Source organism: Chelonoidis abingdonii, chromosome 1, assembly GCF_003597395.2.
Source record: "Chelonoidis abingdonii isolate Lonesome George chromosome 1, CheloAbing_2.0, whole genome shotgun sequence".
In the NCBI taxonomy this organism is placed as follows: domain Eukaryota; kingdom Metazoa; phylum Chordata; order Testudines; family Testudinidae; genus Chelonoidis; species Chelonoidis abingdonii.
The window spans coordinates 74,339,593-74,365,785 of record NC_133769.1 but is presented as its reverse complement, the minus strand read 5'-3'; the positions used below and the strand labels follow the sequence as shown (position 1 = coordinate 74,365,785).

At 39.5% G+C, this 26,193-nt stretch overlaps 1 protein-coding gene across 12 annotated transcripts in view; it reads left to right on the top strand.

Moving 5' to 3' along the window:
- Positions 1-26,193, top strand: part of OSBPL8 (oxysterol binding protein like 8) — a 217,522-nt gene that overhangs the window by 108,431 nt on the left and 82,898 nt on the right. For 11 of the 12 annotated variants that reach the window (XM_075066678.1, XM_075066671.1, XM_075066673.1 and 8 more), the window contains one exon: positions 5,307-5,444. In XM_075066678.1, the coding sequence (XP_074922779.1) occupies positions 5,307-5,444 (138 nt within the window). Of the gene's footprint in view, positions 1-5,306; positions 5,445-26,193 lie in introns of those variants that run through there. The other variant, XM_032783720.2, reaches the window with a different exon arrangement.

Genomic DNA, 26,193 nt, shown 5'->3' with positions numbered 1-26,193 from the left:
TAAAAATCTTGTTTTTAAGCCAATCTCATAACTTTCCTTGGGCAGGCTGTCATGCTTTTTTGAGTGCTCAGGATTGACAATGCTGGAATAGGATTGTATTGGAATCCATTGTGGTATTGAGTTTTCAATGCATTATATTAAAGATCTCTTACTATATTCTCGGTATGGAAACAATTGAAAAGGTAACTTGCCATTTCAGACACTTAAAATAATTTCCACTGCAGAATCTGTGCAAATTTGACATAAAGACTCTAATTTGTAATTTTTCATTTCAATTCTTCATTTCATATCTTCTGTTATTGACTTACTATGAACTAGCATCCCAATAGCTGAGCAGAAGCAAGTGTGAGGAAATGAAAAAAGGTAAATAAAAATGTTCTTAAAACAGTTGTTGACCTAGTCTAGTGGTCTTACTGGTTTTGGAATGTTCCCTTATATGGGGATCAGAGCTTAAGACCAGAACTTAGTCTCTTACTCCACATCGGCAAGGACCTAGGTGTGGCACTCTTTGTATCCGGTGCTGGGGCCAGAGACATAAGTTGAAATACTATCTATCGAGTAGGGGGAGAGAATGATATTGTGGTGAAAGCAATGAACCTTGACTCGGGAAATTCAGTTCACAGCTCTGGCATAGACTTGCTGAAAGGCTTTGGGTGAGTTATTTAATCTTGCCATGTCTGAATTCCCCATCTGTGTAATGTTTCCCTATTTCAAATGGATACTGTGAACATAATCCAATGTTTGAGGCGCTGGATGCTATGGTGTCTAAGTAAGACTCAGAGTTAATTAACAGAATTGTAGTTGGAGCTCAGTTTTGAAATGCTTCCTAACATCCATATTAGGGCCCTGAATCCTGTAGACATGAACTTTTTGAGTCTGAGTTGGTGTCCAAATATACTTACAGCTAAAATGAACTAGGATCTCTTCTGAGATGCTCTCAATCTTTATATATTCAGTATTTAAAAACTGTTAGGGGCTTGCCATCGTAATGGAGGCCACCATTCTTTAAAAGGGGTATATTAACATTGTTCCTTGCTTAAACCGATGGATAAGCAGATTCCCAAGTCTACAATATGTTGAAGGAAGTTCCTCCTGACTTTCTTTGATCCCTGGTACGCTATTTAAGGGAGCTGATATTTACTGATTTTTGGCTATTGTTTTGATGATGCTCTGATCCACCATAACTCACCTTAACAGGGTGCAATGAAGGTATGGATTTTATTTATATAGTCTATGCACTATAAATAATGTTAGACTGCTTCTGCTTAAGTAGTATTAAGCTTGAGGTATTAAAACTTTCTAGGATAGTTGATATAATTATACAGCCATACTGTCTTAGGGAACCGAAATGTTGTACAGGGCTTAGTGGGCCAGCTAGTTGACTATATAGCAGTTTGTATTGGACAGGAGTGTTCTTTAAACTAGGATTTGCGAGCTCATAGACACTTGAAAGTGCTATTTAAAGCTTAGTAGTTTTCATTGATACTTCAAAAATACAAGTTCCAAACTGCAGGAATATTGGACAGCTCATTTCATGAAAGGATCGTGTCGTGTGTACACCCTTTAATTTTGTTGTAATGCCAGTCCTTCAGTGCAAAGCAGTAAAGGGAGTTGAAATAAATCAGTTCAGTATCTTCGAAATGAGGTCATATTTTTAATGGTAACATTCAGTTCAATAGCATAATGAACACTCAGCGTTCATTATTCCAGTAACTGATTTTTGTTTCCTTTCCTAGCACTCTTATTCCTTTTTAAACTCAAAATGATTACTTTGATTCCAAACATCTTAATGGCCTGTTTCTGGCATTTTTCCATTTATTTATTTTAGTAAATAGCTTTTGAAAATATTCATTTTGATTGTTTTTAAATTCTTGCTGTTTCCATTTAAAGTGAACTAGGCTGTTTCTTGTGTTTCCAAAAGAGCTTTGTACCAGTTAGGATTCAAAAGATGCTTGGGTACTGCCCCTCACAGACGTATAGGGCATAATTTTACAGAGATGCTCAAGCACTTGTTGCTTTCATTGACTTCAGCTGGAGTTGTAGATATACAGCACTTCTGAAAGTCAGGAGAGCCTTAATAAAAGCTACTTGTTATAACAGAATAAAAAGCTGATACTCCCTTTGATCTTGCATAGGGTAAATGGCTCCACACTATCATCTGGCCTGCTTACCAGGCACATGCCAAAAGGAGAGCCCACAATGATTAGAGGGAAGGTTTGGGGGTTTTCTGGAATAGGCAAGACAGATGATTCCTAGCTTGTGCTTGCTGTATTACCTGCAATACAGGCAGAAGTGCACCTGCACTGAAAACTTTCCATTCACATCTTACTGTTCTGTAACACTGTGCTGACAAATACCATTGGAGTTTAACAACTTGGAACTCCTTTCTCTTCTGCTAATCAGTTTCAGCTTTACAGATTAACTTTTTTGAAGCGCCCACTCAATTGAAGAGACCAATGTTAAAGCTCCATAAGTGCAAATACAGTTAAAAGACACAGTCCTTGCCTTGAAGCACTTTTATAAACTAACTTAAACGACATGCATCTGACGAAATGGGCATTCACCCACAAAAGCTCATGCTCCAATACGTCTGTTAGTCTGTAAGGTGCCACAGGACTCTTTTCTGCTTTTAACTTAAACACATATACTATATCACATAACTGTTCAAAAGGAATAGTTTGCAAATATTGTCTCTGTGTGTGTGTGTGCCATCACTGTTTCAGTATCTTGACAAGGTGAACTTTGCAGTGGCACTACAACACTGTGTACGCTGAGTATATGGCAAACTTTAAGCTTTCAACAAGGTGGGTGGTGGTAAACTTTTCCTTAAAACATGACTGTTTTTACTAAAGAAAGTACTAAAATCCATTGATATTCTGTGTATTAATGAGCCATGCACTATGAGGGATTAGCATTCTGAGTTACTTGTGACAACTAATCAAGAGTATTCCTCATTATGTCTTAAATAAAAACCGAAAAGCACCGACTACTACATCGGTTTTAAAAAGTTAGGAAAAGTTAAAAACAAAAAACTGGTAGTATAAGTGCCCCCAAAGAAGTTCTTGGTTCAGGTAAACTTACTTTGGCAATACTTTGTGCACTGTTACTTTGATATTGTTATATAAATAACCAATTAATACTAAAAAGCTGAGTGTCTGTCCTCCTTTGGAGTACATGTGATTTTGATTGACATGTGTACACTGGACACACAATTGGAGGCAATTTGGACATTACAATGTCAAAATTGGAGAACTTGAAGTGATTTCGCTTCCAGTATTAAACAGAAACCAGCAGAGGGCATTATAGTTCTATACATGGTGACTCTCTTCAAATTGTCAGGTACTCCACTGCATGTAATAGCAGAAACGAAATTGCAGCTCCATTGCAAGAGTACGAAGGAAGAGATGTGAAAAACATAAAAGGCTTTTTTGGCTGAGTCAAATGGCAGGAGAGGGGAATTATCTTTCAGAATTCTAGATTTTAATTGCTTATTTGTTATATACTTCGAAGTTGCTGTTTAAAATATATTTTAATCTGTTTTAAAAGAACAGTGTCATAATTTTTTTTCATAATCCACCGAAACTCTAAAGTGAAATTTTGTTTCCTTTATAGATCTTCTGCACCTTTGCATTTTGCTTCTATGCTGGTTTATAGGGTGACTGGACTACTGACCTGCCAGCACTGATATGTTTCGATCTCTTGAAAAAGCATTTGATTTTAACCCTACTCTTTCCTCCTTCCCCAGTCAGGGGGAAAGAGAGGAAGTGCTACTTTTTCACCCACCTTTCCTGATCAGCAGGTCACATAAGTGTTTTGTAGTTTGTCCAGAATAGAGCTATAAAGTGGGGACTACTACTGTCCTTTTACTCTTTATGCTGTCTTCACTGGTCATTGCCACCTTTTGTGGAAAAAATAACTTAGTGATAATAATAATGAAACAAGCCGTCAGGCATCCTTGGCTTGTCATGTCTGGAAAATTAAACTCCTTACCTGACGTGGTTTAAAAGTACAGTTCAGAGGCCCAGCCTGAAGAGATGTGGAAATCTTAAGGCATGGTGAAGTCTGCAGCCAAGGGGCTCGTATCTTCTTATTTTTGCAGCCTGCCGTGTGGTGACTCATTGAATTAGGCATCCTTTGTAATCTCCTAGTTTTCATTTTGGTGTTTATTTTTCCCCCTCCTTATTTCATTCTCATGACTACTCATTCCAATAACACCCACAGTGTGCCAGCCACTGTACTATTACAGAAGAAGGGAACAGTCCCTACCCTGAACAGTTTATAGATGAATACAATAAAGTGGTTGGTGATTACTGGCCACTATTACTACAGGATTTACACTCTAAAGCTTTTTTAAAAGATGTTCAATTTTCCCCTCATCCCTACCATTGTTTGCAAACTTCATGAAGGAAATTTCTATTTTTATTCACTTCTGCTTTTTAATCTTTCTCCTTCGCTCCTCTGCCCATTCCCTCACCAGAGGGCTACACGCTTATTATGATAATGTGCATCCATTGATAGCTTTTAGGAACAAACACATGGTTCTGCAACTGAGGCCACGTCTAGACTACACGCCGTATCGGCGCGTTAAAATCGATTGCTCTGGGATCGATATATCGTGTCTAATCTAGACGGGATATATCGATCCCTGAGCGCGCTTATATCGATTCTGGAACTCCACCAACCCCAACGGAGTTCTGGAATCGACATGGCGAGCCGCGGACATCGATCCCGCGCGGTGAAGACGGGTGAGTAAATCGATTTTAGATATTCGACTTCAGCTACGTTATTCACGTAGCTGAAATTGCGTATCTAAAATCGATTTTATCCCGTATTGTAGACCAGCCCTGAGACACTCGAGCTGGCGAGTTGAAGCCATGGCCTGTGCCGTACTAAGGATTCCCAGAGACTGGATCCAGAGGGAAGCTGGATTTCAAGAAGTGTCTGTCTGTCTGTCTGTCTCTCTCCTTCACCCTCCCCCCCGCCCCCCCACCTACAGGAGTGTGTTTTGCATTGGATTAGTATAGTGGATTCCAGGCCACATAGTTTTCCCGATTCCCAGTACTCTTTTCCTCTGCTATACTTCACTCTCCCAGACCATTGTCTATTCCTAACCAAATCGCTGGTTGGGAAATTCATTAGCCTGTTCAAGAGGAAAGAGCACCTGTGGGTTTGAAAATGAAGATCCCAAGGATTTAATCTGAAGGGCAGATTTTTAGTAATTAAAGATTATTTAATTGCTGTCATTTATTTCTTTGTTATGCATGGATTTCTATAAAGTTGCGTGACCATCCATTTTTTTGTTTCAGCTGTGGTAACAAACAGTGATGAATCACACCTTCTGACTCCAGGGAAGATGAGCCAGCGCCAGGGGAAAGAAGTACATCTCACTCCAACCAAAGATCTACTCCAGCCGACGCTCAGTCCAGGAACAGTCCACAGCCATGGTAAGAGACCTCTACTTCTATTACTGAAGGGTTTAAAATATTCCAAACTTGCCAGTTGTTACCTATTCCAATCCAAGCATCAAACATTAGTTCAGTTCTTGACAAAATACTGCTTTTAAAACTGAGGTTTCAGAAAAAGCAAACTTGTCTAAGTACCCTCTGGCGTAAAAGCTTCCAATATAATTAACTTAAATGTATTCTGTTAGCCAAAGCATATTGTATGGAATTCTTCATACCACTAAAGTAAAAGTTGTTAATTGCACAACAGAAGAGGATTAAAGTGTAGCTCATGGCACTGTTTTGCATAAAGTACGCATTATGACTTGTGGAGAAATTTTCCGTATTGTGACAATGAATAAAGGTGACCGCATATAATCTTGTAACAGCTATTTATGTCACATCTAAGCATTTTATGCAAGACTGTTTATACAATACATTTGTAAAAGAACTTCAAGAAAATATAACTTGATGCAGAGAGGTTTATTCATCATCAATTATATGGAGTGGCATGGCAGAATGTAGGCCTGTTCTTGAAAAATCTAGTATATAGATATGGTTATTTTTGTCTGTGTGATAAGATATTTACACTTGTTATTTAATGCACAGCATGAGAAATATATCCCTTTCTGGGACATCCTGTGCAAGCTCAAATGCTGTATTTAATCTTATTTTCCTGCAGATGGAAACATGAAACATCCCAAGCACTTCAACTAAACCAAATTGTTTTAGGTAAAATCTAAAACAGATTTGTTCACTTCAGAAAGATAGATTAAAGTGGTAGATATAAGAGTTCAGAGCTAGTTACCAAAGAAAATAAAAGATAAGCGCACAATCTAAATCTTAACCTTATTGCATTAAGCAGTATTTAGATCAAGCAGTTTTCTCACCCCACTAGATGTTGAAATTCTTAATACACAGGCCTGTCTTAATCAAGGACCAGTCTCTTCAGTTGAAGTTTTTGTCTTCTCAGTGTTCTTGTTACTTCCAGCATAGGTGGGGGAAAAGAAGGGTGAAGGCATGCTGCCACTGTTCCCTATTTTATATCCTTAGTCCATTTTCCTAGAAGACACTTGTCCAGACATGTCCTGGCAGTTTTTGCTGAGTCACTGAGTTGGGCAGTCCCATTGGAGTGGTCTTGTGCAACTGTGTCATGAGGTCAGGCAGTTCCCATTGTGTGGTGCTTGCACAACGGTCATTGAATTGTAAATCCCTTTATTACAATTCCCCTGCTGATTGATGGTCGTTGAGCACCCTCCTGGGTGGCGTTCCTTTCTGTGCCACTAGCATATTTACAACATATTTTTGTAACAACCATACAGCAAAATCTCATAACATACACACTAACAATATACATATTTGGATGGAACAATGGGGTTCAGCAGATCATGACCTTTCATGTACCTTACATGGCATGCTTTGTATGAAATATTACAACCACATATGAATGATGAATATGGAGGTTACAGGGTGCCTTTTTGAGGTACACTGTGTTATACATACCTGCCCACAGACAGGTTTCAGGCAATGAACGCCATCGTATCTCACATCATGAACGACCTACATGTACTGCTCTAGATATGCCTGTCTCTTCAGGGCCACCTGGCTATGTTACCCCTTTCCACTAGGCGTCATTTTTACTGCCTCCAGACGTGGCTCCATTCCGTGTACTCAGCGAGCCATCACTCTTTGGATCTCAGGCTGAAGATTCTGGTACTATTGTCCCTGTTACGGTGGATCGCAACTCTTTCCCTCCTGTTGGTCATGTGCTGCTGGGGGTTTCCTTTCTTCTCTCCTTTCCAAGCAAAATTATTATCACAGATGCTTCCCTAGTAGCCTAGAGAGCCCATATGGACAACCGCAGAGAACAAGGCATGTGAACCCCTCTCAAGTCCAGGCTGCACATCAACATCCTGGAACTTGGAGCAGTGCAATGGGCGTGCAAACCATTTCTCCCACTCTTTCAATTTCATCATGTCAACCAATACCACCACCAGTTTTCTATATCAGCAAACAAGGGGGAGTGAGAAACCCCCACTCTCTGCACAGAAGTGGTCAAACTCTGGAACTGGTGCATCACACATCAAATCGCCCTATCTGCAGCTTACGTCTGGGAACACGGAATGTGCTCACAGACTTGGTCAGTAGACACTTTGCAAGTGACCACGAATGGGAGCTTCACAATATGGTGCTAGGCAATATCCTCAAACAACGGGGAATCCCTGTCATGGACATAGTCACTTTTCAGACCAACAACAAATGCACCACGTACTGCTCCAGAGAAGGCATCGACTGTCACTCCCCGGGTGATGCTCTTCTACTTTCGTGGTCAGACCAATTCAACAACGCATTTCTTCCACTGCCACTTCTACCTCAATTTCTCCTCAAAATCCAATGAGACAGGGTGGTGTGGTCATCCTCAGGGCCCCTTTTCAGCCCAAACAGTTCTGGTTCCCCAATTGCCTCCACATGTCCTCTTACCCCTGATTCCCATCCTGAACTTTCTTGATCTCCTCACCCAACTTGATGGCACCCCAATCTACATATCAGTATGTGGTAATTCGATGGGCACCTACTCTAGAATGAGCATGCTCCTCGGCCGTACAAGACATTCTCTCTAGCAGCAGGAAGGACTCCATTAGACAGTGCTATGTGGCAAAGTGGAGGTGGTTTTCCTCTTGGGCCCAACTTAAAGGAGTTCCACAAGAAGAGGTGGAAATCCCCTGATTCTGGACTACATTCTATTCCTGAAGTCATTGGGTCTCACCCTTAGCACATTGACTGACCACTTGACTGCAATTAGCACATTCTATCCACCAGTGTAGAGGATTTATTTCTTTTTACATATCTTAGGTTTTGGAAGGGCGTACTCAGAACCTTCCCTCTCTGCCAAATGGTCACATCTCAATAGGACTTGAATTTGGTATTCTCAGTTTGAATGACACCCCTCCTTCTGCCCCCCGACCCCCATCACTGGCAATCTCCTCCTTGTCCCTCCTTCCCATGAAAGTTACCTTCCTGGTAGCTATCACTGCAGTGAGGAGAGTTGGTACACTCTGTGCTATGATGGCAAACCCGCCATTCACAGTATTCCATGAGGGGAAAATCTCCTTATGTCTACACCCTAAATTTCTACCAAGGTGATAACCCAGGTTAACTAAGCTATTCACTTACAGATTTTCTTTCCAAAACCACATGCCTCCATGCAAGAATGTCGGTTCCATTCCCTCAATGTCAGGCATGTGTTAACCTTCTACCTGCAGAGAATGAAACATATAAGGTCTGTCAACTATTCATTGCAGTAGCTGAGAGACTCTGGGGACAGGCCATCTCCATCCAGAGACTCCCTCCAGGTGGATTTCTGACTGCATCAAATTATGCTACCAGCTGTTGGACCTACCTCCCCCTGCAAGGATAAAGACTCACTCCCCTAGAGCGCAAGCTACCATCATGGCCTCCTCCAGAGCATCTCTCTCACAGGCATAAGTAAAGCAGCTACATGGAGTTTAGTGTACATCTTTACGATATTTTATGCCCTGGTGCAAGACTTGGCAGTGGATGCTTCATTTGCTTCAGCTGGTAACGAAAGATGATAGGAAGGCAGAGTTGCTCAGTGCCTACTTTGCTTCAGTCTTCTCACCGAGAAAGAACATGTGACCAGATGACTCGCAAAGTTATCATAGACAATAAAGGGGAAAAGATGCAGATGAAGATAAGTAAAGAAGGTGTAAGAGATCTTCTGACCAATTTGAATGAATTCAAATCAGTGCGGCCAGATGCAATTCACCCAAGGGTACTGGAGGAATTAGCTGAAGAAATTTCAGAACCATTAGCAATAATGTTTACAAACTCATGGATGACAGAAGAGGTGCCAGAAGACTGGAGAAGGGCTAACATAGTGCCCATCTTTAAAAAGGGGAGAAAGGAGGAGCCGGGAGACTTCAGACCAGTCAGCCTGACTTTGATACCTGGGAAACTAAAACATTCAGTTTGTGAATACTTAGTGATTACCTCCATCAGCCTTCATCCTCCATCAGCCTGCATGGATTTACCAAGAACAAATCCTGCCAAACCAGTTTGATTTTCTTCTTTGACAGGGTAACTGATTTGGTGGATAGGGGGAATGCGGTGGACACAATATATCTGGACTTCAGCAAGGCTTTTGACACAGTCCCACATGACATTCTGATCAGTAAGCTGGAGAAATGCAGGCTTGACAGAACTACCATTAAGTAGATCCATAATTCGTTAAATAACCATAAAGAATAACTATTAATGGAATGATGTTGGATTGGAGGGAAGTCTCAAGTGGGGTTCCACAGGAATCTGTTCTGGGTCAGGTGTTGTTAATAAAGATGTGAAATGACCTAGATGTAGGAATAGAGAGAATACTGGTCAAATCTGCAGATGACACAAAGCTAATGGGGCTTACCAGTACTTTGGAAGATAGAGCTAAAATTCAGAGGGCTCTTGATAAATTGGAGAACTGAGCTATAGATAAATGTAAGGTGCTACACTTGAGGAAGAAAAACCAAATGCACAATTACCGAATAGGGGGAAACTGTGTTGGCAGCAGCACTGCTGAGAAGAATCTGGGAGTTGTAGTCGATCAGAACCTCAATATGAGTCAGCTGTTGCAAAAAAAAACAAATGCAATTTTAGGTTGCATTAACAGAAGCATAGCATACAAGTCCCGGGAAGTGATAGTACCACTCTAATTGGCACTGGTTAGGCCTCAGCTGTTTGGACTCATGGCTGGACTCAGCAGTACTGTGTCCAGTTTTGGTCATCAGTGTATAGAAAAGCTATAGAGAAACTGGAAAGAATCCAGAGGTGAACAACTAAGGTGATCAAAGGGATGGAATGCAAGCCATACAAAGAGAGGCTGAAGGAACTGGGTATGTTTAGTTTGGAAAAGAGGAAATTAAGGAGGTGGGGGTGGGGTATGGTAGTGGTCTTCAAATACTTGAAAGGCTGCCAGAAAAAGGGTAGAGAAAAGTTCTCTCTTGCCACAGAGAGCAGGAGAAGAAGCAATGGGTTCAAACTACTGCGTAGCAGATTTAGATTAAACCTTAGTAAAAAGAAGAGTAGGACAATGGAACAGACTGCCTTACGAGGTTGTGGAAACTTCTTTACTGAAGGTTTACAAAAGGAGGCTGGCTTGCCATCTGTCTTGGATGTTTAGACACAACAAATCCTACATTTTGACAGAGTAAATGATTCTTGTAGTCCCTTTTAACCCTATGATTCTATTTTGCACGGTGGTCCTCCACACAACCCTTCCATCATCATCCTCGCACTATCCACCAACTTAGGTACTGCTTGTCAGTCTCCATCAGTGGAATACAATAGGGACCATCACTTGAAGAAAAGGAGCTTACTTACCTGCAACTGGAGGTTCTTCGAGAGGTATGGTCCCTAGCTGTATTCCATTTCCCGCCCTCTTTCCTCTCTGCTGTGGATCTCTTAGATTTGTGGTGAAGAAGGAACCATGCATGAATCAGCGGATACTACTTACACACCACACTCCTAGAGTCGGGAATTTGAATGTGTAAACCTCTGTGGAATACAGATAGAGATGACATGTCAAAAAATCTCCAGTTGTTGGTAAGTAACCTTCTCCTTTGAGACACTAAATGAAGGTGTCAGGGAATCACCCCAGTTTCTGTATAATGGGCCTGTGATGATTTACAGCTGTGTGGAGCAAATAAAATATGAATTGTATGTGTTCAAGGTGGAAGTCATCACTATGTGAGACTCATTTATTTCTTCCCCTCTCCTAGCCCCCAAAATGACATGAAGCAAATAGCAGAATTTTTTAATCAAGTAATGCAAATTTAAGTAGTTCCATTCCAGGGAAGGATGACTGTGATACTTCAGCATATTAAATGTAGCTGAGGGTGAATTTTAAGATTCTCCCTGCTTGCCAAAAGTGTGTTTTGAATTGTTAAATTCATGTGAATTGTCTGCCATGCCAAATGTTGCCATTTTTAATTGTAATAAGTGTATTGTCAGTGTGTTTTGAATTGTTAAATTCATACCCTTCTCCTTGGGCAGTATTGACCTCCAATGTGGAACTTCACTCGGACTGTCAAGTGGTCACTTGCATTTTACCCTAAATTTTACAGGCAATATATGACAGCTTCTTCTGGGGTAGGTGCTGTAAGTTGCTATTCTCTCAGTCCCATTTACATGAATAGGTCCTGCTGTAGGCATCCTGCTATCTGACATGACAAAGTATATTAGAGAAGTCTAATTTCTTACCTGTCAAGTTTCTAAGTCCTTCTTTTACAGACAGGTTTTTTTTCTTGGACTCACAGATCTTTCTGCAGTAAATCTGTTGCCAATCGAAATCTGACAGGGTCAGTCTAACAAACCTTCCTGAGCATATTATACCCCTTTTGTCTGAAATAGCCTGAATTTTTGTTGACCTTCAAAGGACAGGTGTTCAGGTTCTTGGAGAAGGTAGAGGGTATGCTTCCTAGATGCGGCAGAAAGAAATTTTTGTAGGTGGCTGGCTGAGTTCCTATCAAATTGATCATTTATTGCTGTTGAGATTTAATTATGTTGTTAATGGTGTGTTGGGATGGGTTAGGGTTATTGGATTATTTAAATAAAAATATTCTGCTCTTAGTTTGCTGTATTTTCATCAGTTAATTTTGAGCTTTCATTATGTTTTTGGTTTCCCTTTTTGACTGCAAGGATGGAAAAAAGTCAGTATATTTGGGAAGAATTCAGATGGCACTTGTCAATTCAGTCAAAAATACCACTGAATTTACTACTTTGTTCCATTTAGTGTTTTCCCAAGATGTATTTTACTATGGTCTTCTGCACTACTGACTGCTAATTATGGTATATTTTCTAAAAGCTGCTAATATTTCATTACAGCACGAGTCAGGAGTTTGTACCTGTTGCAGTCTATTATTTAGGAACAGTCTTGCTATAAAATTTATCTAACTTTAATATTAATAAACCTTCTAAACAAGTCTGTGGTGGTTCTTTCCTTTGCTGGTCAAGAAAAAGATACAGCAATGCAGTACCTGTATAGTTAGTTTCCTAAAATGTTTTTTTATAAAGCCCCAAATGTAACCATTATGCCTGATGACATAGGTGTGGTCAAGCATTCGTTATGTTCTTTACTGGCTCTGCTTTTGATCTCCAAAATAATTGAGACCAGTCTGTAAATTTAAAAAAAAAAAAAAGCTTGGAAAAGATTTATAAAAGCGATAGGCTAGATCATACTACAGTAATCATTTCACTGATACTCTGTCATCCCTCCTATTGTCTCATCTTGTGCTTATATAAGTTTTTTGAGGCAGGGACACTAATACAATGGGGTCTCAGTCGATTGTTGGTGGGTTTTTTGTGCGACAACAAAACAAACAAGTTACTTTAGTGTCTTAATTCATTCAAATGAACTGACTAATATGGGTGGTTAATTTAGCCTGTTTTATTATTTTTGTAAACGTCTGTAAAGATGTGAATTCAGTGCTTCTGAAATTGGTGTATTGGCATCCCTGGTGACTTAAGTCTTCCTATACTTGCTTAGAGACTAGGTAAAGTATAGGGAAGCCTCCTGCTGTCCTCATAATAGGCTTCAGTCTTAGCATAGTTGGACTTTTGAGTAGTAGTGCAGTCTCCACACTCAGTCAGTGCTTGGCCAGTCTGCTGTCAACAGGCATGGAAGTTGTGGTGCTCTTCATGATGTGAATGTTGTAATGATTGCCTTGCAGTGACAAAATTGTCTGAACAAACCACCGCCGATTAATTTTATAGCACTATGCAAAAGTTCTACTTGTTCACCTGCACAGAGCAATATCTGGAAGTAGAAGTAAAATAGCAGGATTGGCCATTATGTCCAGTAAGTGACTTCCACTCAGGTAGAAGTATCCATTTCATGAAAGCAACTACAGGATTTAGTGCTTTCCAACCACTAGGAAATAATTAATGGAAAATGTTAAAAACTGCTAAATGATTACTTCTTGATCCAGTACTTTTACCACAAAATCTAAAAGCCCCAGTAGTTTGTAACGTGAGTTTTCATAAATGCTGGAACAGCTTGTTCTGCTAGTCAGTGTAATTTAATACAGAATCACATCTCCTCTGGGCACAATTTGTGTACAAATTAAACTGATTTGTAAGCTTTAACTCCTGTGAGCTGTGCAAAAGCTTATTATTTTTATTATTTAATACTAACAGCCCAGTGCCACTGAGGGATTGTGTGTGTGTGTGTGTGTGTGTGTGTGTGTGTTTCTAAATTCACTCGGTTCAGAGGTATTTAACGTGACAGTGTCTCTTAAAAGAACCTTGGGGTATAGTTTTAAAACAAAAGGCTCACAAAAGCAGACCAACCAAATTTCCCATCACTTTTAAAAGAAAAAATTCTGTGGAAACTAACTAGTCAAACATTTCTTATGGCTATTTACCATCATCACTGCACTTAATTAAGTTCATTTGATAACTAGTTGTCTCAGTAACCAGAAGTGAAACTGACTACTTTTGCTTTTAACATGAGAAATGCAGAAAGCAAGTGAAATGTAATTTATATTTTAATTTACTTTTGCTGTTAGGTATATTTGTAACATAAATGAAAAATTAGAGTGGGATTTTCCAAAGCCCCTAACTGGTTTAGGAGTGCAAGTCCCATTGAAAGTCACCCACGATGCTCTGAAAATCCTATCCTTGGTTATTTTTTAAAATAGGGGTACATAACTGACACATTGCTTTTTAAATAATATCTAGAGTGTACAAATATATAAGTAATGGGCACAATATATAAGTAATGGGCTTCAGGTTAAATGTAAAATATTTGCAGATAAAAGTACAATAAATTCCTTGTTTTCAGTCCATGGCGCATATTGCTAGAAAATTATAAACCACTATGCCCAGAAATAATTTTATCTGTTCAAGATTTGTGTAATTTTTTAGATGGCTGTGCCAGCTGCAATGTTAATATTTCCATGAACTTGCAATATGAAGTAATGATTCATGTATTTGGAGTAGTTTGAATTTCAAAAATGAATATTTCATATATAAATATTCATCTAATGAAGTACAAGTGTTGGAAAGAAATTGTAATTGCAATGAAGTTGACCTTGAAGAGGGTGATATTCTGTTGTTGTACTACAAATACGTGTGTGTTCCAAAAATAGCATTGCTTCCAGATGTTTGCATTTGCTCTGACTGACTTGAACTGAAATTCTTATTCATGGGATTTTTTATCATCAGGCCTGAGATGTACAGTAGAAAGGAGTGAAGTATGGCTAGGTACATTATTCCTATAAACAAAACACTTTTAGAAAACATAGCAACTTCTTTACAGTCATCTGTTGGAGGTTCAGTTTTTGCTAGGCTACCTGACCAGTGGCAAGCTAAATAAATTCAGTGAGTTGTCTGCCATGCCAAATGTTGCCGTTTTTAATTGTAATAAGTGTATTGTCAGTGTGATAAAAATTTTTATACCTCAAAATGTATAGAGTGGTAGAAATTTTGTTTGAGGCCTGTTTTTTAAAGTAAGCTTAGGAATACTTTGACTAATTACCTGTTCTAGTACCATAAAAGTAAGTTTGTTGCTCGTGTAGCTTTTGCAAAAATGAGAGGCTGAACTAAATTAAAAGATATGCAAATATTTTATTTCTTATGCATTTTGACCTGGTGTTTTGCAGGCCTTGGGTGGAATACAGATATAAACTTTTTAAAAGAAATCGAGCTTTTTAAATATCCTGAGCTTAGCTCTAGTATTTCTAACCTCATGCAATGCTATATCGTAGCACTAGAAATAAATCTATCCTAATTAGTTCTAGATTTAGTTTTAAGCCCTGGTTTACATCTCTCAGGAAAGAGTAAGGGTAGAAGGGAACCAGTCACTCTCTGAATCACTAGCAAGAAAACAGAAAATACTGTAAATGGAAGTGGTCATATTATTGTGCTAGCTCTTGCCACTAAAAAGATCAACTTGTTTGTCTTAAAGTACATCTTGAGATACAGCCCGCAGTAACTGAACATATCTTCATATATTTGAAGTTTGGACGGTAGCTTTAAAGAAATAACATTACTTAATACCAGGTTTTGTGGGGCCTTCTTGTTTTAAATAACTGATGTATTGCTGTTTTTTCTTGACAGTTCCTTACATGAAAGTTGTTTTAAGTCAACTGAGAAACTGTTTTGTAAGAATGATTATAGGATTGTTCCTAGTCCAACAAGAATAGATGAGTTAAGTGAGTCTGCCAAGTTTAGTAACCTCTAGCTTTCACTTGTACAGAATTGTAATGGTGCTTACGGGCACTTTTTTATTAATTGGTACTTAACGTTCTTTGCAGTAACTATGGTAAAGTGTAGGCTTTAGATGAAGTTCATACCCACTTGACTACTCAGAGTACAGCATGTGTTTTGCTTCAGCATCCTCTAGTGCAGTGGTTTTCAACGTTTTTCGTTTGTGGACCCCTAAAAAATTTGAATGGCAGTGTGCACTCCTTCGAAAATTGTAGACATAGTCTGTGGACCCCGGGTTGAAAACTACTATTCTAGTAGTTGATTTAAGAAAGTTAATGTTGGCATCAGTTAGCCTTCCTGAAACTTGACTATCCTCTGTTCCTTTTAAGTGCTTTTTTTAAAGGTTCTATCAACCTAATTTGGTTAAAATGTCAAAGAAGGCACAATATTCTCTGTGTAACCTTACACAGGTTGTACCTATATATAGAAGGGACTATCACCTCCACTTACTATGTGATCCTTTTGTATATGTAACCTGAAATCATACTTGTTTTTTCCTCTGCCATACCTCTTTGTAAGGTGATACCTATCATCCCTAAATCTTTTTTTCCGTTACTACTATCGGAGTACTTTCCCCTCCATTCCAATATTATTACTTTTCCACATTAGCACAGTGTGGAGATTACACTTGTAAAACGCTTGGCTTAAATTTAGCTAATATTTCTAAATAAATTAACAGACTAAACAAGAATAAAATCCAAGTATTCCCTGGCTGGCAGTAAGTCATCACTAGATAGACAGGAGTCTTTCAGGGGCGGAGAATGAACATGTGTAGAGGCTCCAAAGATCTGTAATGCTGGGGAAAAAAGTTTAGTTTTTTAAGGAGGAAGGCAAAAGTCTTAAGATGCTAGTCAAACAGTGACTTCTGCAGTTCTAGCTGTTGAAAATTAATTTAGTACTTAATGCTTCTTCCACATTGTGATCAGGACTGTGGGCCAGACTTTTAAAGGTATTTGGGATCCCAAAAATGTAAATAGTTACCTAATGGGATTTTCAGAAGCACCTAGGTGCCTAACTCTAACTTCCCTTGATTTTAGTGGAAGTTTAGGCACTCTGGTGCTTCTGGGAATCCCATTATGCTCGTGCTAGCAGGATGTGAGCTAGGGTGCTAAAATTACCTGTGTGTATATAGCTGCACTGGCAGAGACTTGAGCTAGTCATTGGAGCGCAAACTCAGGAGTTGGGTAGATCTGATCTCAGGTGGCCATCCTGACCCTCTGCTGGCACAGCAACATCCAGGCTGCTGTTTTTCATGGGGTAGCATGAGTCTGTCTACCATGGATGGGATACACGCTCTGGGCTGCAGTGTAGATGTACCAGAATGTGCAGGAATCTTTGCTTGTAACCTGAAGTTGTTTATATTGTTATACAAATCATCCTTTTCAAATTGGACTCTTGTAAATCATCTTAATTATTCTTCCAAAATTCAGAAGTGTCCTCTGACTTGGAATAGATACTGAAAATTGTTTAAGATGCTTTAAAAAAATTGCTGCTAGTATTCTGATAAGATTGTCTATGTTAAATTTATAACTTAGTATAAAAAAAGTGTTCACCCTACTGTCTAATTTTCATACGTAGCTGATAAAATATATTTCATGGGTTTAACTTGCTAGGAATATTTGCTTTTTGCTGAGTGACAAGAAGATGGTCTTTGGCTTTAAAAAAAACTGTGCATATGACAACTCCATGTAGAAGCACTTGTGAGAAGAATGGCACTAAATGAAGTCTGTAATGCTAGGTTATCTAGGGATTTGAAGAAGAACAGCAAGGTAGTTTTGCACATGTTAATGAGGAACACCTTCCATGTCTGAGGGGTAGCAAGGAGGGTGTGCAAAGTTGTTTGTTTGGAAACAGAACAGGAGTACTTGTATCACCTTAGAGACTAACACATTTGAGTATAAGCTTCACACACACACACACACACCATTGTTTTATTATCATCAGGAGAGAAAAAGAACTGTTTGTAGTGGTAATGAAAATGGTCCATTTCCAGCAATTGTCAAGGAGATGTGAGGAACTGGGGTGGAGGGAGGAATAAAGATGGGGAAATAGTATATTACTTTGTGTAATGGCCCATCCACTCCCAGTCTTTATTCAAGCCTAATTTGATGCTGTCCAATTTGCAAATTAATTCCAATTCAGCAGTCTCTTGTTGGAGTCTGGTTTTGAAGGTTTTTTGTTGTAATATTGTGACTTTTAGGTCTGTAATCGAGTGGCCAGGGAGATTGAAGTTTTCTCCAACTGGTTTTTGAATGTTATAATTCTTGAAGTCTGATTTGTGTCCATTTATTCTTTTCGTTATAGTCTGTCCAGTTTTGCCAATGTACATGGCAGAGGGGCATTGCTGGCACATGATGGCATATATCACATTGGTAGATGTGCAGGTGAACAAGCCCCTGATGGCGTGGCTGATGTGATTAGGTCCTATGATGGTATCCCCTGAATAGATATGTGGACAGAGTTGGCAACGGGTTTTATCGCAAGGTTAGGTTCCTGAGTTAGTGTTTTTGTTGTATGGTGTGTGGTTGCTGGTGAGTATTTGCTTCAAGTTTGGGGGTTGTCTGTAAGCAAGGACTGGCCTGTCTCCCAAGATCTGTGAGAGTGATGGATTGTCCTTCAGAATAGGTTGTAGATCCTTGATGATGCGCTGGAAAGGTTTTAGTTGGGGGCTGAAGGTGATGGCTAGTGGCGTTCTGTTACTTTCTTTGTTGGGCCTGTCCTGTATAGGTCACTTCTGGGTACTCTTCTGGCTCTGTCAATGTGTTTCTTCACTTCAGCAGGTGGGTATTGTAGTTGTAAGAACACTTGATAGAGATCTTGTAGGTATTTATCTCTGAGGGGTTGGAGCAAATGCGATTGTATCGTAGAGCTTGGCTGTAGACAATGGATCGAGTGGTGTGGTCTGGATGAAAGCTGGTGCAAATACTCACCATATCCGGCATGTAAATACTTTGCAATGCCAGCTACACTTTCTGGTGACATTGTAAATAAGAAGCAGGCAGCATTATCTCCTGTAAATGTAAACAAACTTGTTTGTTTTAGTGATTGGCTGAATAAGAAGTAGGACTGAGTGGACTCGTAGGCTCTGAAGTTTTACATTGTTCTGTTTTGAAGGGCGATTATGCAACCAAAAAAATTTACATATGTAAGTTGCACTTTCATGACAGAGATTGCACTATAGTACTTGTGTGAGGTCAATTGACACATACTAATTCTTTTATCATTTTTACAGTGCAAATATGTGTAATAAAAATAATATACACTTTGATTTCAGTTATAACAGGCTACAATATATTTGAAAATGTAGGAAAACATCCAAAATATTTAATAAATTTAAATTGGTATTTTATTTAACAGTGTGATTCAACCTGCAATTAATCACAATTAATTTTTTTGAGTTAATCACGAGTTAACTGCAATTAATAGACAGCCCTAGTAAATATACTAATGCTTTCTCCATTTTAGGGTAAAATGCCAGATGATGTGACTGCCACCAATTCCAGGGGTAGATTCTCTAGGCTAAGATAATTTGTCAGTAAGCACTTGCTGATACTCAACCTAAGTTTTCCTTATTTGTTCCGTTATCTTCCTTGTTATAACCTTTTATATCTCCAGAATAATTCCTCCAACTGTGGTTTTTAGACTTTCCTTCTGGAAGGCTGTCTCGAGTATGTGTGCTTTATATAGTTTATGCATTTCTTTTTTTGTTTGCCAAAGCCCTTGCGGGATTCTTGGGCACAAAAATAGGGGGGTTGTTAAATGGTTTAAAAAGAACACACACTTGACAGGCTATTATTCCTTAGTCTACAAGTTGTTTAGTTATATGAGGAATTTCTGGGATGTTCTGTTGTAGATGAATCAAGGTTAGCCAGAATGTTATCTGATTATGTCATTTTAAGAATTTTTTAAAAAAAGTGATAAGATTAGAGAACCAATTAATTAATTAGCAAATGGTGTAAATAGTATAATATATAAACTATCTCAAAGGAAGATAATTCACCCCTTATGTTTGGCTAATCTCTTAGGCAAACTGGTTTTCATAACATAAACAAAGAACTGAGTTTGTCCTGTGTTCCCTGAAGAGATAAGACAGAGCTTGCTTAGAGACTAAATCACTACTAATATCTAGAAACAATACACTGCTCCCTCCAGAACAGATCTGAAATCCCCATCAAGAGACCTGCATGTTTGATCTCTGTTCTTTGAGATAGCTTTGCAATAGACAGTGCTTTTAGATGTTCAAAAATTAAATGGAGATAGAAGAAAGTTGTTCCCAAGCAACGCAACCTGAGATGATTTCTAACCATTTTGTGTTTTTTGGGGATTTTCACAATGTCTTTGAGTATTCCTTCTGCCTCACCCAAAGAAGGGAGTTTTCACTTTTGTCATATTTTGTTCCATCTCATTCTGATGTTACCTATTTACTTCACTTTTGCTTCATGTCTGTGGCATTCATTATGCTCCTTAAATTAAGTCAGGACATAATAAATGGTACATGCCCCTTATCCTATGCCACTCCAGGAATCATTTAGGCAGAGGGAGTATGGAGTATTGCTGGCCCATACCCATTAGCGCTGTGGTCTCCAACCTTTTTATGCCCAAGATCACTTTTTTTAATTTAAGGGCAGCCCAGGATTTACCTTGTCCCTTCCCTGAGGCCCCGCCCAACTCATGCCATCCACCCCCCTGTGTCACTTGCTCTCCCCCACCCTCACTCACTTTCACTGGGTTTAGGAGGTTAGGGAGGGGGTGTGGGCTCTGGGCTGGGGCCAAGGGATTTGCAGTGTGGAAGGGGGCTGGGCTGAGTCTGGGGCAGGGGGTTAGGTGAGGGGTGCAAGCTATGGGAGAGATTTTGGGTGCAGGAGGGGGCTCTGGGCTGGGGCAGAGTGTTGGGGTGCAAGAGGGAGTGTGGGCTATGGGAGGGAGTTTGGATGCAGGAGGGGGTTGGGGCAGAGTGTTGGGGTGCAGGAGGGATGAGGGTGCTGTCTCTGGGATGGAGGTCAGGGCTGGGACTTGGGGTGCAGGAGGGGGTTCAGGGTTGCTGGCTCCGGGAGGGTCTCAGGGCTTGGGCTTGGGGTGCGGCCTCCCACGAGGCAGCACTTACCTTCAGTGGCTCCCGGTTGGCAGCACAGTGTGGCTGCTGCTAACGCAGCCTTCTGCCTACCCTGGCCCCACGCCGCTCCCGGAAGGGGCTAATGTGCACCTGTGGCAGGGTGGGTGGCATGTGGCTCTGCATGCTGCCCATTTCTTCAAGCACCACCCCCACAGCTCCCCTTGGCTACAGCTCCCTGTTCACGGCCAATAGGAGCTGCGGAGGCAGTCCTTTCCAACAGGAGCAGCAAGCTGAGGGAGACCTCTGTCCCTGCTGGGCCACACTGGCTGCTTCCAGGAGCGGCGTGGGGCCGGGATAGGCAGGGAGCCTGTCTTAGCAGCAGCTCCACTGCACCACTGGGGATCGCGATCGACTGGGAAGTCCTCTAGGATCGGCCCATCGATTGCAATCGACTCGTTGGTGACCACTGCATTAGCGGATCTCAAAGTATCTGAGCTGTCTTAACCTGTGACAGAGCAAAGGTAGGTAGTCCTGATGTATTTTCTTGAGCCCAAAGCTTGTTGCAACACGTGTTGCCACATAAGGCCCCATAGAGAAGTCCTGAACATATTAATTACCTTTAACAATGAAATGAAAATGTCACTTTAAAATCTGCTTCCTCGTGTTATTGAATAGATATGGCCTATCTTTCATAAGACACAGGAAATGTGGTTAAATGAGTCTGTCATATGGAATTTAAACTTTCCTTGTAGGACCCTTATTCATGATTAGTCTTGCTAATTTTAATTGATAACTCATGTGAATAAGGTTTCCACTGACATTGAGCCCCAAACCATTAATTTTAATCTCTATATTGCCTAATTAAAATTTTTATACATTTTTCAAATTTTGCTTTCTGATTGTCTTTTAAAAAATATTATTTTGGCAGCATGCCTGCTATTCAAATAGCGTACTCTATTAACTTCTAAATTAATGGGAATCCCCTTTGTGTATGTGTAAAGGCATTGTATTTTGGAAAAAATATCCCATACAACAGAGAGCTGCTGCTTGTTAAAATTACATTTACCTATTTCTATATGGGAAGCAGCTTTCCAAAGACATAAAATATTCATGGGACTATGCTTTAAGAGACAAGTGTATCAGATTAATGTGAAGGAGAAAAAAGCTTTTCAACCAAGCTTTCTTTGCAAGTAAATCTCAGCAAAGCTGACCTACTGGAACCTGAACTGTTGCCCTGGAATTTCGCAAGTGTTGTGAAGACCAAAATTATTGAAACCTGAGTAGTGAACAAGTCTACGCACTTCTGCTGGGAGGAGCTGAGGGACAGTGCAGCTGATGAAACACAGGGATACAAGCATGTACAAGCTGCAGAGAGCATTGATGCAAATGCTTGTACTATAATCAGAAGTATCTAAGGAGTTATGCTTCAGCATAAATTGTACCTGGTTTGGAATTACTAAATGGTGGAGGAGAATATTTGGCAGGAGTAAATTGGTTTTCCCTTAGCAGACTATTAGCTCTGCTTTCAGAATGAATAGCATTGTGGCTCGGATGTCTGCTTTGTGACTCATGCTGGTGTCTGAAGGCAAGTATACCTCTAAAAGAGCCTGTTGATCCGTAGGAGAAAAACAGACTTCTTAATTATAGTGGCTTTTAAACTAAATGTAAAATATGCATGCTGTGTAGAAACAATTTTGATGCATCTGACAGCTGCTAATAGTTGATTTTTTTTTTCAATCACTTACATACTGTAGGAGTTGATACCCACATGAATCTGCAGTATGTAACATGAAATTATTTACAGATCTATTTTTGAGGAAGCCAGTTAGGTAATATTGCATAGTAGAATTGTCAGGCCATATTCCTGTTAGAGACTTAATTGCACCAGGGCTATTTCTCCCCCCCACACCCCCTCAGCTTTTACAGTGTTAATTAATTTAAGATCTCTGTTTCAGGAACTGAAAATTTTTTTGCCTTTCTTTGTTTTTTTTATTTTATTTTATTTTTTTTTAAGTATGGATATTGCATAAGAGAATCTAAGCTGTGGCTGCTGCTGCACCAGTAGTAGCATTTCTTGATTGTATACTGAGCCTATGTGCTATATAAGCTAAGAATACTCTCTGAATGTAGTGTAAATTATTTAAAAGTTCTAATTTGCTCCGTAAGGGTGTTCAGTCTGTGCTGTTGATTTGGAGCTTAATTTACATGCTTAGTATTAATACCTAATTCATCCAGAGAGCTTTCTTCTTTTTTGACCAACTCATGATTTTTTAATTGTAATTTTTTCCCTTATAAGAATAGGTTTTAACAAAAAATGACTTTTCTATAATGTGTTGCTGTGCTGTTTACATACAAAGACCTTTAGATTGTGTCCATCCTGTGCGCTCTGATTTAGTTCCATCCCAAGCAATCTTATAAAAGAATGTCTTAAGGAGAGGGTTATGACATATTTTTTCAGCTGGCTGAAAATAAATTTGAAAATAAATGTATTTCTAAAAAAAAAAGCCCCAATTTAATCGCAATACATATGGGGCATGTATATCTTCAGTAGATTGCAATCTTCTTCATTATCTACTTTTTTCAAAATAATCCTTATCGTACCCATTTCAGACCATCAGGTTTTTCTGCTTTGATATTTCTTGTTTTGTATAGTATCATATTACCTTATTTTTCTTCTATAAATGATGTATTAAAATCAGAAGCTTGCTTGCATGACGCATCTATAGTTACTGGTAAAAAGAATCTGAACAGTGTCTTATGGGCACAGATGCACTTCGGATTGGATGCCTCCAGGATATAGAATGGTTATCACACAATTCATATTGAGTCATCTCCCACTCCCTCCTATGAGTTGCCAGCAGATACACTTGGTTGTTTTGTTGGAATTTGTAGTCTTGTCTCTTAGACTTTACATGGAGTGCATAAATGCTACCATCAATTTTATAATTGGGGTGGTGTTGCAGGCAATAGATCCTGACGCTCAGGGATCTAGGAATCCTTTTAAATGCTCTTTGAATTTTTTTTATCAATTCTAAAGGTGCTGGCTTAGTAAATGTGCGTTTTCCAAGTGATGATGGCACTTGCTGTGATTGGCATTCTGAATTTGTTCTGATGTGTTTAAAAAATAAAAAATTTGCAACTTTTGAGGCAAAGCTGTCATGTAGAAGATGGCCAGATTCTGAGCATTTACCAAGTTGTCCAAAGTGCTAAAGTGTCCCTCTCAGCAGAGGAGGCTGGTGCTGGTTGTGGTAAATTCAAAAGGGTTTTTTAAAATTTGGGATACTGAACATATTGAGACCAGAACATTCTGCTTTTCTAGCTTGTAGATTGCAGAACACATCTTGTGCTTCTTATTGTCACAATATGGAGTCTGCTGAAATCTGGGCCTGGAACTAAGGCATCATAGGATGGAATGTTGACTACACTACAGGTGTTAGTTCCCGTATCCACCACAGTATAACAGCGCTGCAGCTGTATCAGGCACATTTTTTAAAATTTCCCTCTCCTTCCTCACCCAAGTGTACTACATTGAAATGCTGAAGCTAAGGGACATACATAAATAAGAAATACAGGTAAAGTTCACAAGTAATGAGTGTGATGCTGAAAAAAGTGGAGAGCTGTTAAACACTTGTGGAAAATCCTGCTAATAGGTCTGAAGATTGTAAGGAATACAGGTTAGTGAAGTATAAGAGAGGAGAAAATGAAAACATGAAGCTGGGGAATCCACAGAATTCTCCTGTACTTCAAATAGTATTTTTATGCTGGATATATATGTTACATGTTAGTGCCAAAGAAAGCATCATCTTTGGTCAAAAGGGACATTTTAAAAACAGCAGACTAATAAGTGAGATTTTTCCATCTTCATGCTGAGTTAAACTAAGGGCAGTTGATTAAAATATGTGATGTATACCAGTGGTTCTCAAATTAGGGCCGCCGCTTGTTTAGGGAAGGCCCCTGGCGGGCCGGGCCTGTTTGTTTACCTGCCACGTCTGCAGGTTTGGTTGATCGTGGCTCCCAATGGCCGCGGTTCACTGCTCCAGGCCAGTGGGAGCTGCAGGAAGTGCAGCCAGCACATCACTCAGAATCACCACTAAGCAGAAATAAACTCAAATATATTAGAATTCATTTGGAAACGTCTTTGAAATTTCTTACTTGTGGGATGAGCAAAATGGACAGATATGGGGAAAAAACAAAATATTTAGATGGATCATTTCTATTTGAAGGCTTATGATGGAGCATTTTGAAGCATGTTTGACAGTAAAGAGCATATGTCTCCACTTGCCTTTTGGCTGTAGAACTGCATCTAAGCTGTGCCATGCTTCCAGCTACTAATAGCATGACTTGATTTAGCTGGCATGGTTCAAGCCAGTCATAGACATGTGACATTTATTTTTTTGGTTAGTAATGTGAATGCACCGTGCTACAAAAACATTACATTCCTGCCTGCCGGATTCATTCCACAGTGAAATTATGCAGCTGGTACCTAGAATGATTTAAATCATTCTCAGACTATTTTTCCTTGCAATTTTAGAGAAAATTAAATGAATATCAACCCCTTTTTCAAAAAGAGAAAAGGTTAATGAGGTAGTGAAATGGGGTCACCAGAAGTAAGAGGTAAAGATAGGAGATCATAAAGGAGTAGTATCAAGAGTCATGTCACAAGTTTACCATTTAACAAGAAATATAAATTTTATTGTGGCAAATCAATGAAGTGTGGTAGTTAATTGGGATAATGGGTATAAAAACTTGATCTTTGTATGTTGCTGAACTGGATCATTTAGCAAGGTTCTGGCACACTTAGCATTCATGTTACCCTTGGGTATTTTGGAGCTATGGTTTCTGTGGATGGCATATGAGTTGGGTATTTCAGTCACAATCCTTCTTTAATGCCTGCCTTGCCTTTGGCGTGTGCTAGAAATTATTAGGCTGTTAAGAGGACTGAGCATTATTTCACAGTTCACAGCATCACAGGGAGTAGTAGAGCTACAATTATTTTTCTAAATCGTAAGACATTATGTGCCACATACATACTTCGCACTGTTATAGCTCCGTTTAACAGCCATTGTAGGAACAATAGAATACTGCAGGGTGCTGTGTTTAGGTGTGACCCAGTGAGAAGATGTGACATGAGGATGCTTAGCACCCCTCAAAATGGGAGTGACTGAGCATTAATTACAAACTGTTTTATCATTAACTTGATTTTGAGAATGGCTTCCTCCAATGAAGGAGAAATACCCTTTGTGTGAGGAAGGAACCCAGCTGAGCTAACTGTATATTTGTTTCTTTTGCATTGTCCAATTAAAATGAACCAGGTTTTATAATAACTTTTGTCTCAGATGTTGTATAATAACAAAATGGAACCAGCAGAAAAGTGCCCAGCAGTGAAGAAAATTAACTTGTGGGAGTGGATGTGTTTAAAAAACTAAA